Source organism: Porcisia hertigi, chromosome 31, assembly GCF_017918235.1.
Source record: "Porcisia hertigi strain C119 chromosome 31, whole genome shotgun sequence".
NCBI lineage: Eukaryota > Euglenozoa > Kinetoplastea > Trypanosomatida > Trypanosomatidae > Porcisia > Porcisia hertigi.
In genome coordinates, this window is record NC_090590.1 from 1,056,572 (window position 1) to 1,073,354 (window position 16,783).

General features: G+C 57.7%; 2 protein-coding genes across 2 annotated transcripts; both read right to left on the reverse strand.

Moving 5' to 3' along the window:
- Positions 1-1,608: 1,608 nt before the first annotated feature.
- Positions 1,609-2,601, reverse strand: JKF63_03873 (uncharacterized protein; the record flags this gene model as incomplete). Its single annotated transcript, XM_067899870.1, has 1 exon — positions 1,609-2,601. The coding sequence occupies one exon, from the start codon at positions 2,599-2,601 to the stop codon at positions 1,609-1,611; it is 993 nt and encodes a 330-aa protein (XP_067755076.1).
- Positions 2,602-2,688: 87 nt separating this feature from the next.
- On the reverse strand, positions 2,689-4,722 carry JKF63_03874 (uncharacterized protein; the record flags this gene model as incomplete). The annotated part of the gene is made up of 1 exon (XM_067899871.1): positions 2,689-4,722. The coding sequence occupies one exon, from the start codon at positions 4,720-4,722 to the stop codon at positions 2,689-2,691; it is 2,034 nt and encodes a 677-aa protein (XP_067755077.1).
- Positions 4,723-16,783: the final 12,061 nt, after the last annotated feature.

The window sequence follows — 16,783 nt, forward strand, 5'->3', positions numbered from 1 at the left end:
GCGAAGAGTGGGGGCGTAGAAGGTGAATACTTTCGATGCGCCATGGATGGCGGTACAAAAAACAGGACACATCCTCTCAACGATTGTCTGGTTTTTGCTGCGTAGGTTTGATGTGAAGATTTGTGAGACATGAGCCCATGAAAGGACACCATCGGCTTGCCTAAGAGGGGGGGGGAGGGCGATGAAGAGGCGGCTGCGAAAGCTGTCGAGCTATCCCTAGCGGAGACAGGCTCATACAGGTGTAGGGGAGGGGTGGTTGGTTGCTGATGTACCCCTCGCGAGGCTCTGTACGCGTTTCCTTATCCAAATGGTTTCCTCTTTCGTCTTTGCAGCGATGTCCGCTCAGAGTGGGCCATGGGGGGGTATGCGGGTTATTCCGCAGTCCAGTTCTGCTCAGAAAAAAACAGAGAAACTCCGACCACACACACACACACACACAGATATCCAAATATACATATATATTTATGTATATATTTATTATAGTAATATTATACTTGTATATTTTCATATGTCTAAGGGGGAGAGAGAAAACGAGATCGGCTGGGAAGAAGATATTGAGATACACAAATGTATGTCCCTGCCTCCCATCGTTCAACCAAGTCATGGCCACGATGCCACAGGAGGTTTACTAGGAAGAAAAAGACTTCAAACAAACTGCAGCAAAAAAGAGGTGTAGAGGTGGGGGGTGGAGGGGGCGAGGTGAAAAAACACAGAATAAAAATGTTTTTCGGGGAACAGAAAGCAAAAGGCGTTGGCCGGCGGAAATCGGGCACATGTCGAGTAGAGGGAGAGGCCATCGTTAACACCAGAGGAGAAAACATCGACTGTGAGTGATTTGTGCGTATATAAGAATACATTCATGACACGGGGGAGGGAGGTGGGGGGAAGAGAGAAGGGTATGGGGGGAGGCATGTACGCTAACGGCTGGCATGAGCTCAGCAGTAGGTACACTTGCACATGCCTAAAACAGAGGACTCCACGTTATGGGCGTAAAGTGAGCGTGTGTGTGTGTGTGTAAAAGATGTGCAGCACGTTTGTCTCTCGTTTTCATTTTTCAAACACGTGTGCGTGGGGTAGAGTGCTCCACCTTGACCGAGGGTGGGAGCCCTCTTCTGCCACACGACGATATCAGGGAAGCGTCGCACACACCAGAAAGAGCGGGAATACCAGGGCAAAAAGAAGAAAGGAGAGAACGAAAGACGAACAGAGCACACGAGGGAGAAGAGAGGTGGTGGTGGTGGTGGTGTTGATGAGGTGGGGGCGGCAGCGGCGGCTCTACGATACTTCAATCTTCGTCCTCTTCGCAGGCCAAGCCGCCCTCGCTGAGAAGTATCTTGACGATGTTTCGGACTTCCACCGCAGTTGGCCGCTCAGACGGTGTGTGGAGAAGGCAACTGCGCAGCGTTTTCCGTGCGAGCCCGCTATACTTCTCAGCAAACGCCGGCGTGTCAAAAACGTCCGCATTCGCCACTAAGCGCCCCTGCACGACCGCGTCGTAAAACGCCTGTCCCCCGTTTTGTATGAGTTCCAGCGACTCCTCGATGGCGCCGAATGGCTGTCCGTCTTTCTGTGTTGCCCATCTCCAGCAGGGGTGCTCAGTGAGTGCTTCTATAGCCACGAGTCCGTAGCAGAACACGTCGCACGGGGGTGTAGGGGCGCGCCAGCGGCAATGGCAGGGCTCACGTAGTAGCCCCGATGAAACACGAAAGGATTGTGTTCGTCAGTGTACAGCCCAGCAAGGCGGCAGTGTCCATCGGAGTGTGCCATAATGGTGTCCAGGCTGATGTTGCCGTGTGCAATGTTATGTTCATGAAGGAGGGACAACGCGGACAGCAGCTGCAACCCAAACCGGTTGGCTGTCATTGCTGGGAGCCGAAGGTACCTGTTGCGCAAATCGCGCAGCGTGCCACCGGGGCTAAATTCCCAGATCAGCACCACGCCACCCTCGAGGGAGTGCGAGTAACCGATGAGCGACATAATGTTCGGATGGCGGAGGCTTTGGTGCTTGACGAGGGAGGCATCCATGAAGGCTTCCTGCGCCGGAGAAGGGCCGCAAACGGGCGTGGCGCTGCGCAGTGCATCTGACATAGGACCGGGTGGGGCCTCGCGAATCGCTTTGGCCACTACTGGATGCACGTCACGGAATGCGGAGAAGCTAGCGGATGCGATGTAGCCGGTGGAGCCGATGGCCATCCGCATGCCTTTCCAGACCGGGGTCGCCTCACCATCGCTGGCGTTATGGGGCAGGTGCCAGAAGTACCCCATATGGTCGCGAATCCATCTGGGCGCGGAGGGCAGCACGTATCGGAGTGTCTCGTGATTTTCCTGCAGGTGAACAACGCAGCGGTACAGGGCCTCTGGGTACCTCGAAGGTGCTTTAGAGTTCGGTGCGCTCAGTCGGGTTCGCCGCCGTTGTCGCCCGGCCGCGATGTTTTCCCCCTCTTCCCGTGGCGTCTCTTGTGCGATACGGGAACGACTTCTTTTCAGAACGCCCTCGAGGTTCTCCTCACCAAGTACCTCATCGACACCAAGGGGGCTCGCGCAGGTCCTGGAAAGAGGTGACGTGATACCGAGCCGCACGCAGCGCTCGCACTCGCGCATCAGCCGCGCGGCCGGGCAGCACCTCGTAAAGCACAACTACAGCGCTGTCCAGCCCCGCGCGGCCGGGCAGCACCTCGTGAAGCACAACTACAGCGCTGTCCAGCCCCGCGCGGCCGGTGCGCAGCACATCCACGGGGATCTGCCGCACGCCGTGATCCACCTTGCGCTGCACGTCGCGACCAAGCGCCACCTGCAGCGTCTGCTTGCCGCCGGCGGAGCAGTACTGGCCGTGGAGCGTGCCGTGAGCGCGGCAGGGGTGGGGAAGGGCCCGCTGTTGGCGGTGTTGGCCGCTTGAGCCGTTCTTTCAGCCACCGCGATGAGTCGCTGCTGACCTCGGAGCCAGTGAGGGTCCTGCTCTTCGTCCAGGCGTGGCGGTGGTGGTGGTGGGGGCGGCGACGGGGCAAGTGCGGTCGTGATTGAGGCGTTCGCGCGAATCGAAACATACACGACTGTCGACAGGTGCAGCGATAGCGGAGTTGCTTTGGGCTTTCTGCGTCTTCGACGGGGCAGTCGTGTAGATGCTCCCCGCTTAGCGGCATCCTCACTGTGGCTGGTCGTGCCGTCCATGATGCGCTGTCGAAGGCCCTCCGGAACGAAGGCGTCCACGTCGCGCAGCTGCTGCATCGTTTTGTTGTGCGCCTTAATGAGTGCCTCGACTTCGGCAAAGCGCACCAGCCTGGTGCCTCGCCCCGGGCGGTAGAGTTGCCGTTCACCGTGCTCGACGCTGGCCAGCAGACTCGCCTGCAGGCCACTGAGCGGTTTTGAGAAAGTGCGGTGAATGAGGCACCAAAAAACAGCGGTCAGGACGAGCACAGCGGCAGCCACAGTGCAGTTGCTGACGATGTCGATGCACGTGTGCGGTGGGGTGATATCCGCCTGACCGCTGACGTAGATGAGAGGCAACACGAGGCCCTTGGAGGTCATGTAGCTCCACGCAGTGACTGTTGCGGGTGCGCACTCGTACTGGAAGTCGACGGTGTACCTGTAGCCTTCGACTTGCAGTGCGGCGAGGTTGACGCGCTTAAGTGCAGCGCGCATCAGTGGGTCATGGATGTCACTGGACTTGAGGTAGGTTGTGTTGCTCTGGAGCAGCGGCGTGTAGATGACGGTATTGTGGGTGGTCGGCTGCCCCCAGTTGTTGGACATTATGAGGGGGTCGGCATGGGCAAGTGTGTGGTTGATGAAGAGTGCGATGCGGGCACCGGTAAGGCGCGCACCGTCCATCTCCTGCAGGAGCCTCGAGCCGTTGATGTGGAGGTGCACGTAGTCGGTAATGATGCCGTGGTTCCGATCGGGGAGGCTCCTGTCCACGATACAGGCTGGCGTGTTGAGGGCGAGCAGGTGTGGCAGATACGTTCCCACACGCCATATGTGGCGGCGGCCAATGTCGGAGATGTGACCGGTATCGCATTTACGGGCGATCCTGAGAATGGGAACGGCCTTCGTGTTTTCTTCTATGTAATGGGAGATGTTTTGTACGCTGTCAGGCCACTTTTTGGCCACGCGTAGCGGGCGGTGGAAGCGGAAGGTCTCCTTGTCGACGAAGTAGGTGGCATTGACGGAGTGGTTGTAGGACACGTATCCGGCAAAACGGTCCGTGGACGCATTGTCCGTGAATCCATGCATACAGTTGATGACCTCTCGGTGCTTGAGAGAGGCGATGGAGAGGGTGGAGATGAGCATTTGTTTATCGTAGGCCGTAAGGATGGAGCAGATCGTGGCGAGCGTGCTCTCGGACTGCATCGGGAGCGAGGAGCGTGCGGACAGTGAGGCGAGGTTAGCGCCCATGTAATACGCGACGCTGATCCTCTGATTCAGCCACTTGCCGATAACGTGCGCGTGCAGGTCGTGGAGTGTGTGCCACGACTCAAGTACAGCGTTGGAGACAAGGGTCTTTGTGATGACGGCGATGCCCACACCGACGCTGGCGAGAAGAGTGAAAAAGAGTACCGTCCAAAGGACATCAACCCGGCACACAAAGCTGCGCCACGTGGCGCGCTTTACGGTGCGAGGTGGACTCTGCTCGCACGCGTTCAGTGAGGGAAGGGCTTTTTCTCGCGGGCCCTCACCGCTAGGCGCCCGCGTTGTGGCTGGCAGCGTGGCGCTGAGAAAGGACTCCATGTTACGCTGGACGCGCAAAGAGGGAGTTGCGTGGCAGGCTGAGGGAGCGGCTTGAAAAGAAGACAGCAGTGGCACCTGTTGCAGTCTTGATTGGAAAGGCCCGGTGTGAGGGGGTGGCAAAGAGAGGAAAGAGTGGGGAGGCAGGGAGTGACGGCGGACTAGAATGGGGGCTGGGGGAGGGAGCTGCAGCATGGAGGGCGAGACGGGATGCTTTAAGTAAAGCCGTGAACGAGGAGAGATGGGGTTGTCTTGCTCCGCAGTGGTGTGGTGGGCGTAGCGAGCAGACCCCGCACTCCCCAAAGAGTGCCTCGTGCACGTCTACACTTACGAGGTGGTTACACTCCATTAAGCTGCATGTCGCGTGTGCTTGTGTTCTCCCTCGGGTCGATGTGTATGTGAGTTGTGCGAGGCAACACAACTCATGACAGGGGTAGTGGTGATTGGTGTGGTGAAGGGCACTGTCAGCGCGGGTGGTCCATCCCGAGGAGGACTCGGTGTGCAAGAGAGAGCCATAGAGCCGTTGAGCGCACAAACATGGAGAGCACTAACACACAGCGGTGTCAATAAGGAAGAAACCACTGCAGACATACGCAGAGACGTGAGAATGCACAGCGGGTGGAGTGAGAAGAGGAGAAGGGGGAGGAAGGGAGAGGGGGAGGGAGGGAACAAGGGAGTAGGGGAAAATACGCACAGCAAAGCAGGGGGGAGGGAGGGGGGAGGAAAATGCGGTGAGCGAAGAAGAAACAAACAGCAGACAAATACCGACAACAACAGCTGCAGTATCGCGGTAAACGACAAAAAACTAGAAAAAAACGGAGTTACGGCAATACCGCAGAAATATACACACACACACAACCGGCGGAACGAAGGCGACGAGCGGCTCTTCCAAGTTCGACCAGTGAAAAAGCAAGAAAGAGAGTGCCAGGAAGGGCGTGGGGCTCCTTCACAAAGTGAATCGTCTCACTGAGGTACCCGGCTGTTTGACACTCCCAAGGGACTGCCTTGAGTTGGGGTTCAGCGGGGGTGGGGGGGGGTGCGGGGGAGACAAAGGCTTGCGAGGGGCGGAGCAGACACCTCTGGCGCTCCTGCACCACGTGTTGGCCGTGGTTTAGGATCAGCAACAACGAATGCGTGTACTGCAGCCGCTTGGCCGGCTGCATGCTCGAAGAGAGAGGTTCATCACGCATGTTCCTGTGCACCTGCAAAAACAAGGCGCCCACAGACACTGCAGGGTCGTGCTCATGGACTGTGTCGGGCCGAAGCACGCACCGGGATGCCCCCGCCCGTAAATAGTGCCGCCGGTGCCAAAGACGATGCCGCAAACGCCGCAGATCAGCAGCGCGTACGTGTTGAGGTACGTAAACCAGCCCACCTGCGCCACCGTGAAGTTGCCCGCGTACATGACGAAGAGTGCGGGGAACACAAAGGCGAGGAAGCCACCGCTGATCGCGCCAGCGAAGCCAAAGACGGTGTTGATGCTCGGGATGAACAGACCGCACAGCAGCGACGCGATCGAGAGGATGAGCACCACAATCAGGTGCTGCCACATTGGGATGTTGTCCACGTACGACGTGTCCTCAGCGGTATTGTCCTCCTCGTTTGCGGGTGATTCCTCGACGGCAGGGCCGGCGGTCTCGCAGTCCTTTTGTGTCGCCTCGGCCGCGTGAATCTCTCTCGACTCGTCGAGCGCGTCGGAGCGGGGGACCGCGCTGTCATTGTCGACAGTGTCGAGCTCCTTTGTGACGACCGCCTCAGGGCGGTTGCGGTAGCGGTGCTGGAAGCCGATCAGGTAGTACAGGGAGTTGCGTGCCGCAATCGTGAGCAGCGCGTAGGAGACACACAGCTTGATCATGATGGCGACGTAGGCGATCATGACCGTAATGTCCTTCAACGGGTTGTACATAAGCAGCAGCGACTTGCCCTCCAGTTCCTTGCTGCCGAAGTCGAAGTATCCGAGCACGCACACCAGCGCATACAGCGTGCCGCACAGTAGCATGCCGATGGTCGCCGACATCGTGTAGTTCTTTGTCGTGCGAATTTCAGGCCTGAAGTCCCAGAAGACTTCGTATGCGTTGATCTGGCAGACGTACGCAAACACAAATACGCCAACAGAAGAGACCACAGAGTTGCCGCTGCGGAACAGAAACACAGTGTTGTGCTCCAGCTGGCCATCGTTCGCCTGGTTGCCGGACAGCTCCACGTGCTTGGATGTTTCGGCCAGCCCGTTCCGGCAGCTGTGCACAACAACCATGATGACGAAGTACACCATAAACGACACCGCGACGGCAGAGGCGTAGCGGAGCGAGTCGATGTGCTTGGGAATAGCCAATGGCAGCATTACGCAGAGCCACACGATGATTGTGAGCACGCGGTTGCCATTCGTGGTGGCGAGAAATTGAATGGCGCTGTTGTCGGGATTCCGCTTCGCTGACTCGGCGAACATGGGATAGAGACAGTTGCCGACGCTGATGACGTAGGCAACGCACCCTGCAAACGAGTGGAACCACCGAATGAAGGCGGCCCAGTAGGAGAAGGCGTACTTACCGTAGGGAAACAGGCCTCGTGCCATGCCCTCAAAGCTCTTGATGCGTGTACTCTGCGCCGCGAGTGCCAGGATGTACATGGAGAACACGGATAGGTACGTGATAATCACAAGGAGTATGATTGCAAGCACCAGGCCTGTTGAGTTCGTCGCCGCTGGCAGCCCGAGAATACCTGCGCCGATGGACGCACTGGCCATGTTGCAGGCACCGGAGAGGATGCCACCAGGCGGAACAACGGTGTACACCGCTTCCAAGATACTGCTGCCCAGGTTGTCGAATACACCAGCGCACCCGGCGCGAAGTGACTTTGAGGCAGACAGTTTCGGGCTGCCATAGCCAGAGCGGCGTTCATCACTCGCGGTAGGCTGAGTGAAGCCCCCCGTAGAGTGGGGGTTGACAGGCATGGCTGGTGTCGCGTGGCGTGATGTCGCAGGTGCTGTTCACGTGAGAAAACGAGGTTCGGACGTCCTATCTGCGGACAGGGACGAGTGTGTGTGTGTGTCAGACGCGTTTTCTGGTGACCTCAGCGCGCTGTGGCGAAGAAAACAAGGATAGAGAAAGAAGTGGTGAACATGCCGACGTGGTGAGGGGGTGGTGGGGTGGGGCCCAGCAAGCAGCTCGTGGCGTTCGGAGTGATGCGCTTAGGGTTGTTGCTGCTGTTTGGCATCACTCTGGGAGTAGAAGAGGGAAAGGTGAGGGTGTCCACATGCCATTACTCCCACGCCGCGGTGTGCATGCCAGAGAGCGGGTAGTCGGTGGGTGAGGGGTGGGGAGAAGACTCCTTTCTTCTCGATGCCAGCGCTGAGAGAGAGAGGGGGAGACAGACGGGGTGGAGGGTGGGCCGAGTAAACATTTGTCGTGTATAAAATATATATATAGATAGATAGATATAGATAACGGTCTTTACGCTGCAAGACAAAACAAGCGAATCTCTGCCCGACTTGTCACAGACCTATCGATAAGTGCAACGCAGCGCTACACACGCGCTGGAGAAGTGCCGCCGCAGTCCTCTCAGCGGAGCCCCTCCATTGCAAGCTCTACTCATTGGCACTGCCACATGCTGCCCATAGGCACAAACACCACGCCACTTGTCACCCCGTGTATCTCTCGGCGTGGTTCGGGCTCTCCCCACCGGTGCGCGGGGGTGGAGGTGAAAATACTTTTGAGTTACGCAGACGCCCTCGCCCCCTGTCATGTAGGTGGACACAAACCGTCGTGTACACCCATTCCAAGCCTTGGCGTTGTAGTGCCATCCACCACTCGACTGCCGACATCCGCAGTAACAGGTCGCTCTGAGGTTGCCACGCCGTAGGTGCTCGACTCTGCCCATCACAAGAGGTGGTGCGGCATCGCCGGAAGGGGGGGGGTTTGGCTCGCCCCTGAGGCGCGGGGCCCACATCCCCCCCGTAATCGGGGAGGTGTGGCCTTTTTTTGGAAGGGACGAGAGCCCCCAGACGACAGTCAACGGCAGATAGAAATGAAAAAACACGATTCCGCGGCTCCTCTAAAACAGCGCGGTTCTCCGTATCGATTTGGAACGCGTCTTACTTGTCGTGCGGGTCTCAGCGTAGCCACGCTCGTGCGATCCGGAGGCGTGTGCAGGCGTGTGGGTGCAGCTCGGCACCAAGCGAGGGAGTTGTCTTTCAGCTGTTCTGCTTTCACGAAGCGGCGGGGTGCCAGCCATACAGCGTCAAGGGGAAGGAGTTGCGCTGGCGTGGGTCTGCAGGGGGTGGGCGAGGCCCGTTCCGACAAGGGCAGTGAGATGAGAAGAGAGGCGCGAGCGATTCGGTCGCACCAGTTCGCTGTTGTGCACACACACACACACACACACACACACAGAGAGATACACATTCGCAGACGTCCTGCTCTCGTGTGCGCACGTGGCCCCTTTTTTTTCCAGAATTAGGGGGAGTAAACATAACGGTGGTACTTCAAAGGTGTTACAGAAAAGGGGGGGGGCAGACGCACTCTTACAACTGCGTCAGACCCACTGTCCAAAGAGGGAGCACAAACAAAAAAGAAATAAAAAAACGAAAAGGAGCGCATCGCTCCTTTTCTTATTCCGGTGTTCGCTGCCTCTTGATTCCTCGCGAAGCTGCGAAGAAGGAAAAAGTGCACAACAGTGTCGAGGAGCGAGGCCGCCGGAAAAAAAAGGGAAAACGAGGAGAAGCATCACCGCAAATGGTGACGGGAATTTGAACTCCCCGGCCTCCTCTCCCTCTCCCTCTCTTTCTCTATATCCATACACAGACGAGCCTACACACATACAGACACGTATATATGAAAAGTATGTAGTCCCGTGGTAGAAAAATTGATCAGAATGAGGGAGGGACTCACACTTTAGCCTTTACAGGGAATGGGGAGAGGGAAGGGAAGGGGGGTGGGAGGAGGAGGCCCTCCCGCCCCCCCTTCCCTCCCAGGCGGGGAAAAAAATAATGACAAAGAAAAGAAGAGGTAACGGTCCCTCAAATTGATGTAGCATCGACGCGACAACAACACGCTGATGTGCACCTGTATTCCATTTGTGCCGACATAGAAAAAAAAGCGTAAAGAAAAACGGAGAGGGAAAACGTAGACACACACAGAAAAACAACAAACTACTGTTAACAGTTACGGTGTCGAATGCCTCGAAAGTGAGGAAGGGGAAGCAAGGAGGGAGGAGCAAGACGAAGGCGGACAGAGGACAGGAGAGCGGTGCTCCAAACACACGTGCACTGTGTCCAATGCGCCTCCCCCCAACTATCCATGCGTATGCGCGCACAAACCAGAGCTCCAAAAGAGGGAGAAGCACACGTGTGGTTACCTCAAGAGAGTTGCAGGATCAGTGCACCGTGCCGCTCCAGTGACCAACCCTTCACTCTCCTACCCATCACTTCTAAGAACCACCTCGCACCTCAGTGCGTATCCGAGCGTGAGCGCAACGAAAAAAGACGGAGCATGTTGCATACACTTGTGTCCCCCACCTCCCTCAACGAAGAGAGCACTGGCGGAGCAATCGAAGGCCCGCACACGCAGTCACATGTACTCTCCGTGGGGATCCCTGCGCTTGTTACTCTCTCCAGAGCCACGCACAGCCAGAGAGCGCTACGAGCTCTTCGTGCCTTCTCTCTTGCTCCTGTTGGCACTCACGCTACAACGCGTGTTCTGCCGGCGCTCTCTTCTTGTGAAGACGAAGGCATACACACACACACACACACACAGAGATATACAGACACACATGCGGCGCCTAGATCGTTTTATACACAAAAGACACAACCGGAGTAAAGTCGCGAGGAGGCGGTTATGCCACCTAATTGACAATATAAAAAAAAGAACGAACACACACACACAGACAAACACACAGAACGTGCAGGTAGTCTTGTTTCTGTTTCTTTAATTTGCGTGTCTCTTTGATTGCTGCTGCAGCAATAACTGAGCATGCGTGTCCACCCCCTCCGTGGTCGCACCCTCTCCTCCCGCTTATCAATGGTTGCAGTGGTCCTTGCCGTCAAAGTCCCACGCGTCCTTCAGGTTGACGTATCTTTCTGTTCTGGATGGTGCAAGTGCACGTGTGGCACTACAAGGTTGAACGGTAGGGATATACAAGTGGGGGCAACCGGGGACAGTGTCGGGGGGCGGGCGTAGAGGCTGGCAGGTAAGTCGCGGTGCGGTGCGGGGGACACCCGTCGTACTCTGCTCGTGTCCGCTTCTTCCGCTCTTCTGCGTTGTTTTCCACACAAAAGAGGGGGAGGGGGACAAGCAGAGAAAGAATGTGTGTGTGTGTCTGTGGGTGTGTCCGTGCAGACGTGGCTGCAGTTGAACTCCAGTGTAGAGGTGATGAGAGGAGGGAGAATGGTCACGTCGTCGTCTCCACGGCTTCTTCTACTTGCCTGCGTCGTGTCACACCCACGCGTTCGGGGGAGAAAGAAAGAGTAAAGGGGAGGGACTCGGGGAAACGGAGCACAGAAGCGTGTCTTGCGCACAGCTCCCCATGCGTGGGACAATCATGGAGGGTAAAAGGGGGAGGGAAGGAGCTCACCGCACCCGCGTGTACGTGCGTGTGGGGTTTCACGTGTGCGATGGTGCGCAAGTGTGAGGAGAAACGGTCCGAACGAGGCGACACAAATAAATGAGCAAAAAAGCAGCAGAACAAAAGTGGGGGGTGACAGAGTGTGTGTGCGCGTAGCCAAGACCGCCAGACCGGGTGCATGAGAGAGTCATGGTGAGGCGGTTCTCGTGCAACGCAGATGATCGCAGCAATACGTCAGACACGCGAGGACACACAGAGCAACAGAAGAGCTACGGGGTGAGGCGGGATGTGCAGGGACGGGTGACTGCACAAGTGCCACCGATGACGCCGGTCGAAGAGAGGCGTGCCGACGGCTGCCGCCGCACAAACAACGTGGGGGCAGTGCCACCCAACAACTCCATGCAGAGCAGCAGAGGGCCCACTGCACATGCCCCGATCGAGTAGCGCGCAGCGGTGAGACTAGCAGGTCGCCCACAGACAGTTGAGTGTCATACAGGCTGGCATACAGAGAAGCCCTACACCTGCGTGCCTCATACCCCACTTATCGCCCACCCTCCACCACAGCAGCCTCCCCACACCGCTGTCCAATCCACACCCTCCCCCAGCCACAGCAGCACGCACACGGGGTGGGCGTGGGTGAGACAGTGACCGATGCGCGGTATGAGGGCCAGCCATGCGGGAGGGGTTAGCACGGAGGTGTAGCCACACAACGACTGCCGCTGACACGAGGCATGCGAAGATCTGCACGCGGGGTGGCCCACAGGTAAACGGGCAGCTGTCCGCAGGGGTAAGACGCGGTAATGGGCAGGATTATCACGTTGCTTGCAGCGGCGGATGGTGACGATGCCCTCCCAGCGCTTATCATACTTATTTGTTTCTCTACGGATCGCTCGGCTCTCTCTGCCTCCTTCCATCATCCACGCTCAGATACACTGCAGAGAGAAGGGGACGGTGCGCGTCTGACGGAAGCGACGAGGGCAGAAGAGCACAGAGACAGAGCACAGGGGGGACAGTAAAAAAAGAAAGAGAGATGTCAAACACGAGAACGAAAAAGGGAAAACACAAAAGCGAAGAGGGGACTTTGCTGGGGCGGTCTCCCGTGTTCGCCTGACACACGCACACACACCGCACACTGCTACCAGCGAAATGATTCTAGAGACAACACAACGACAAAAAAGCGAGGGGCGCCACCACACACACAAAACACACACACACACACACACACAAGCGCCCGCTACACACACGGATGCACGCGCGTGTGCGATGTGTTGTATTGGTGTGGTGGCTGCTGAGCAAGTGCGTCACATACACACACGCACGCACGCCCTCCCAGAGAGCAAATACATGTACCGCTTCGATCCTGCGCTTATAACCCCCCTTTCACAGAGTGCACACCGAAACCAGCACATCGGTACTCGGTGCCCTCTCGGCGCTGGGAGAAGGGAGAGGGAGCGGAGGATGGAGAGTGTACCGAATGCATGATAAAACGAATACTGCCACAACACAATACACACACACAGAGAGAGAGAGGGAGATGTACTACACTACTTATGCAGTTATAGATATTTACATTTATATTTATATTTATATATGCATCCTATGGGCGGAGCGGTGGGTCCACACGGCGTGGGTGTGTGTCTGCGTGGTGATGCGCAGCAGAGGGGAACGCCCTGCACACACACACAAGCGACGTGGATCCCTTTTTGCCGTCTGTGTTGTAGATGCGTCTGCTGCACGCAAGCACCCGACGACACCGGCGCAGGGGAGTACGCACACAAAAGCAGCGCACAGCCTGTTCCCAATCAGTGCCAGTGTGCGACAACCGTTTGACGATCAGCCGCACAGCAGCAGGCACGGACTGCGCGTGATCGGTCGTCGTGCATGGCCACCCCGCTGCTTCTCAGCGGTCAGCGACACACACGAGTGTATAATCCCCCTTCTCATATCGCATCGCAGTCACACATGACAGGGGATCTCGTCCCTTCTCCAGGTACATCGCAGCCCGGCCTGCTTGCACATGGCACTTACTGATAGAGTGCGCGGCGACGGACTGGGCAGGAGCAAAGCGGCGATGCCCTGAACAGCACACCCGCAAGGAAATGTGGGAGGAGGGATGGAGGGGGGCAGCAGGGAACAAAAGACCAGACACACACACACACCGACACACACAATGGCCTGTGCACAGCCTACATGAACGCCAGCGCGTTGGTGTGTCCCACAACAGCGACAGTGGCGCAGGGGCGGTACCTCTTCAGCACCCACCTTCAACCATCCCACCGCCGCCCTACTCCGTCTTGTTGCCGGCCCGCTCATAGGGCTCGCTGCTGCTTGTGTCCGACACGACGTTGATGTCCCCCTTCCCTTCCGTAGTAGCCGCTGCAGCGGTAGCGCTACGGCAATAGCAGCACACACCAATCACCACCGCAGCGATGCTCAAGCAGCAGCCAAGAAGTCCGAGCACCACCCACAGGGCCGTCAGGTTCCTGACAGAGGACTTGGCGGGAGCGGTACAGGCGTTCGCCGTCGCACACGTCGTGGAACTAAGAGGCGTATCCACAAGGTACTTCAGTGATGACCACGTCGGAGGCACGCAGCCACAGAAGGTGTTGGCAGTCACATACACGTACGTTTCTCTCGGCAGCGACCCCCACACCGCTGGCAGTGGTCCGGACAGTGAGTTATGCATGAGCGAGATGCTCCATACAGCCTTCATTGAGGCCCACTCGGTGGGAAGAGTACCAGTCAGCTCATTCACGTGCAGATAAAGCGTCTCCAACGCTGTCATGCCTCCCCACGACGCGGGCAGAGTGCCATGCAGCCTGTTGTTCTGCAGGTCCAGTTCCCGCAGCTGCGTCAGGCGCGACCAGCTCCCCGGCAGCGTCCCCGCCAGCAAAGAGCCCTGATCGGACACGCGCAGCTCGCGCACCATCACCTGCGAGCCATCAACGTCGTCGCTTAGCTCCGCGAGCGTCACGTTGGATCCCATCGGCTTTCCAGTCAGGACCACATTCACCGTGGTGTCGTTCCCGCAGGTCACACCGCGCCACCGACAGAAGTCCGTCCCAGTCCACGCAGACTGCAGCTCCGTCGCGCCGCTCAGGAACCCCTTGAGAAACCTCGTCGTGTGGGTCCGCTGCTCAGCCGTGAAGTCATTCGCTGTGACGGCGTGCGCCTCCTGCGCGTAGTGCACCACACACAGCAGCAGCAGCGTCACCGCCGCGGCGATGATACGACGGGGTGTGTCGTGCATGTGCGCCATTCTCTCGTGTTCACTCTCTTCACTTTTATGTTTACTCCGGGCGCAGTGGCGAGGGAGGGAGAGGGGAGGCGGCTGGTGCCGCAACGGACTGCCACGTCGTCGAGGGGAACCTAACAGGGGTGGAGGGGAGCCGAGAGCACGCGGCACTTCACACAGGGTAACGAGAATCTCTGCACACACGTCTGTCGCGTCGCTTTTCGATGTGCGCGTGCTGTCGCGGGGATCGGTGAAGCACTAAAAGGGGTCAACTGAACAGGAGAGGGACAAAGGAGGGGAGAGAGTAGACCGACAGAGGAGAGAAAAGAGAGGTGTCGTATGATCAAGTCGCCTGAACAACACGTCACTTCAGTGAGAGTGACACCAGAGAGTGCAGAAGCGGTGGAAGAGATGATGAGAGTGAGTGGAATCGAGGGCGGCTGTTTTTCTTGATTCGGCACTCGAGTGCAGTGGACAACGTGACACAACAATGGAAATTTAAAGCGAGAGGAGAGCAAAAGTGTCCAGAAATACAAAAAATGCATAACAGACAAACACACACACACACACAGTCACGGCACTGTCGTGCAGAGGAGTGGGATGGAGGAGGGGAGGGGGGGCAAACACGTGCGAGTGGCTTCTTCGTCCTTTTGTTTATGTCGCGTGTGTGTATGTAGGTGTGTGTACCGTGCAGACGTGGCTGCAGGTGAACTTCAGTGTAGAGGTGATGAGAGGAGGGAAAGTGGTCACGTCGTCGTCTCCACGGCTTCTTCTACTTGCCTGCGTCGTGTCACACCCACGCGTTCGGGGGAGAAAAAAAGAGAAAAGGGGAGGGACTCGGGGAAACGGAGCACAGAAGCGTGTCTTGCGCACAGTTCCCCATGCGTGGGACAATCATGGAGAGTAAAAGGGGGAGGGAAGGAGCTCACCGCACCCGCGTGTACGTGCGTGTGGGGTTGCACGTGTGCGATGGTGCGCAAGTGTGAGGAGAAACGGCCCGAACGAGGCGACACAAATAAATGAGCAAAAAAGCAGCAGAACAAAAGTGGGGGGTGAGAGAGTGTGTGTGCGCGTAGCCAAGACCGCCAGACCGGGTGCATGAGAGAGTCATGGTGAGGCGGTTCTCGTGCAACGCAGATGATCGCAGCAATACGTCAGACACGCGAGGACACACAGAGCAACAGAAGAGCTACGGGGTGAGGCGGGATGTGCAGGGACGGGTGACTGCACAAGTGCCACCGATGACGCCGGTCGAAGAGAGGCGTGCCGACGGCTGCCGCCGCACAAACAACGTGGGGGCAGTGCCACCCAACAACTCCATGCAGAGCAGCAGAGGGCCCACTGCACATGCCCCGATCGAGTAGCGCGCAGCGGTGAGACTAGCAGGTCGCCCACAGACAGTTGAGTGTCATACAGGCTGGCATACAGAGAAGCCCTACACCTGCGTGCCTCATACCCCACTTATCGCCCACCCTCCACCACAGCAGCCTCCCCACACCGCTGTCCAATCCACACCCTCCCCCAGCCACAGCAGCACGCACACGGGGTGGGCGTGGGTGAGACAGTGACCGATGCGCGGTATGAGGGCCAGCCATGCGGGAGGGGTAGCACGGAGGTGTAGCCACACAACGACTGCCGCTGACACGAGGCATGCGAAGATCTGCACGCGGGGTGGCCCACAGGTAAACGGGCAGCTGTCCGCAGGGGTAAGACGCGGTAATGGGCAGGATTATCACGTTGCTTGCAGCGGCGGATGGTGACGATGCCCTCCCAGCGCTTATCATACTTATTTGTTTCTCTACGGATCGCTCGGCTCTCTCTGCCTCCTTCCATCATCCACGCTCAGATACACTGCAGAGAGAAGGGGACGGTGCGCGTCTGACGGAAGCGACGAGGGCAGAAGAGCACAGAGACAGAGCACAGGGGGGACAGTAAAAAAAGAAAGAGAGATGTCAAACACGAGAACGAAAAAAGGAAAACACAAAAGCGAAGAGGGGACTTTGCTGGGGCGGTCTCCCGTGTTCGCCTGACACACGCACACACACCGCACACTGCGACCAGCGAAATGATTCTAGAGACAACACAACGACAAAAAAGCGAGGGGCGCCACCACACACACAAAACACACACACACACACACACACACACACACACAAGCGCCCGCTACACACACGGATGCACGCGCGTGTGCGATGTGTTGTATTGGTGTGGTGGCTGCTGAGCAAGTGCGTCACATACACACACGCACGCACGCCCTCCCAGAGAGCAAATACA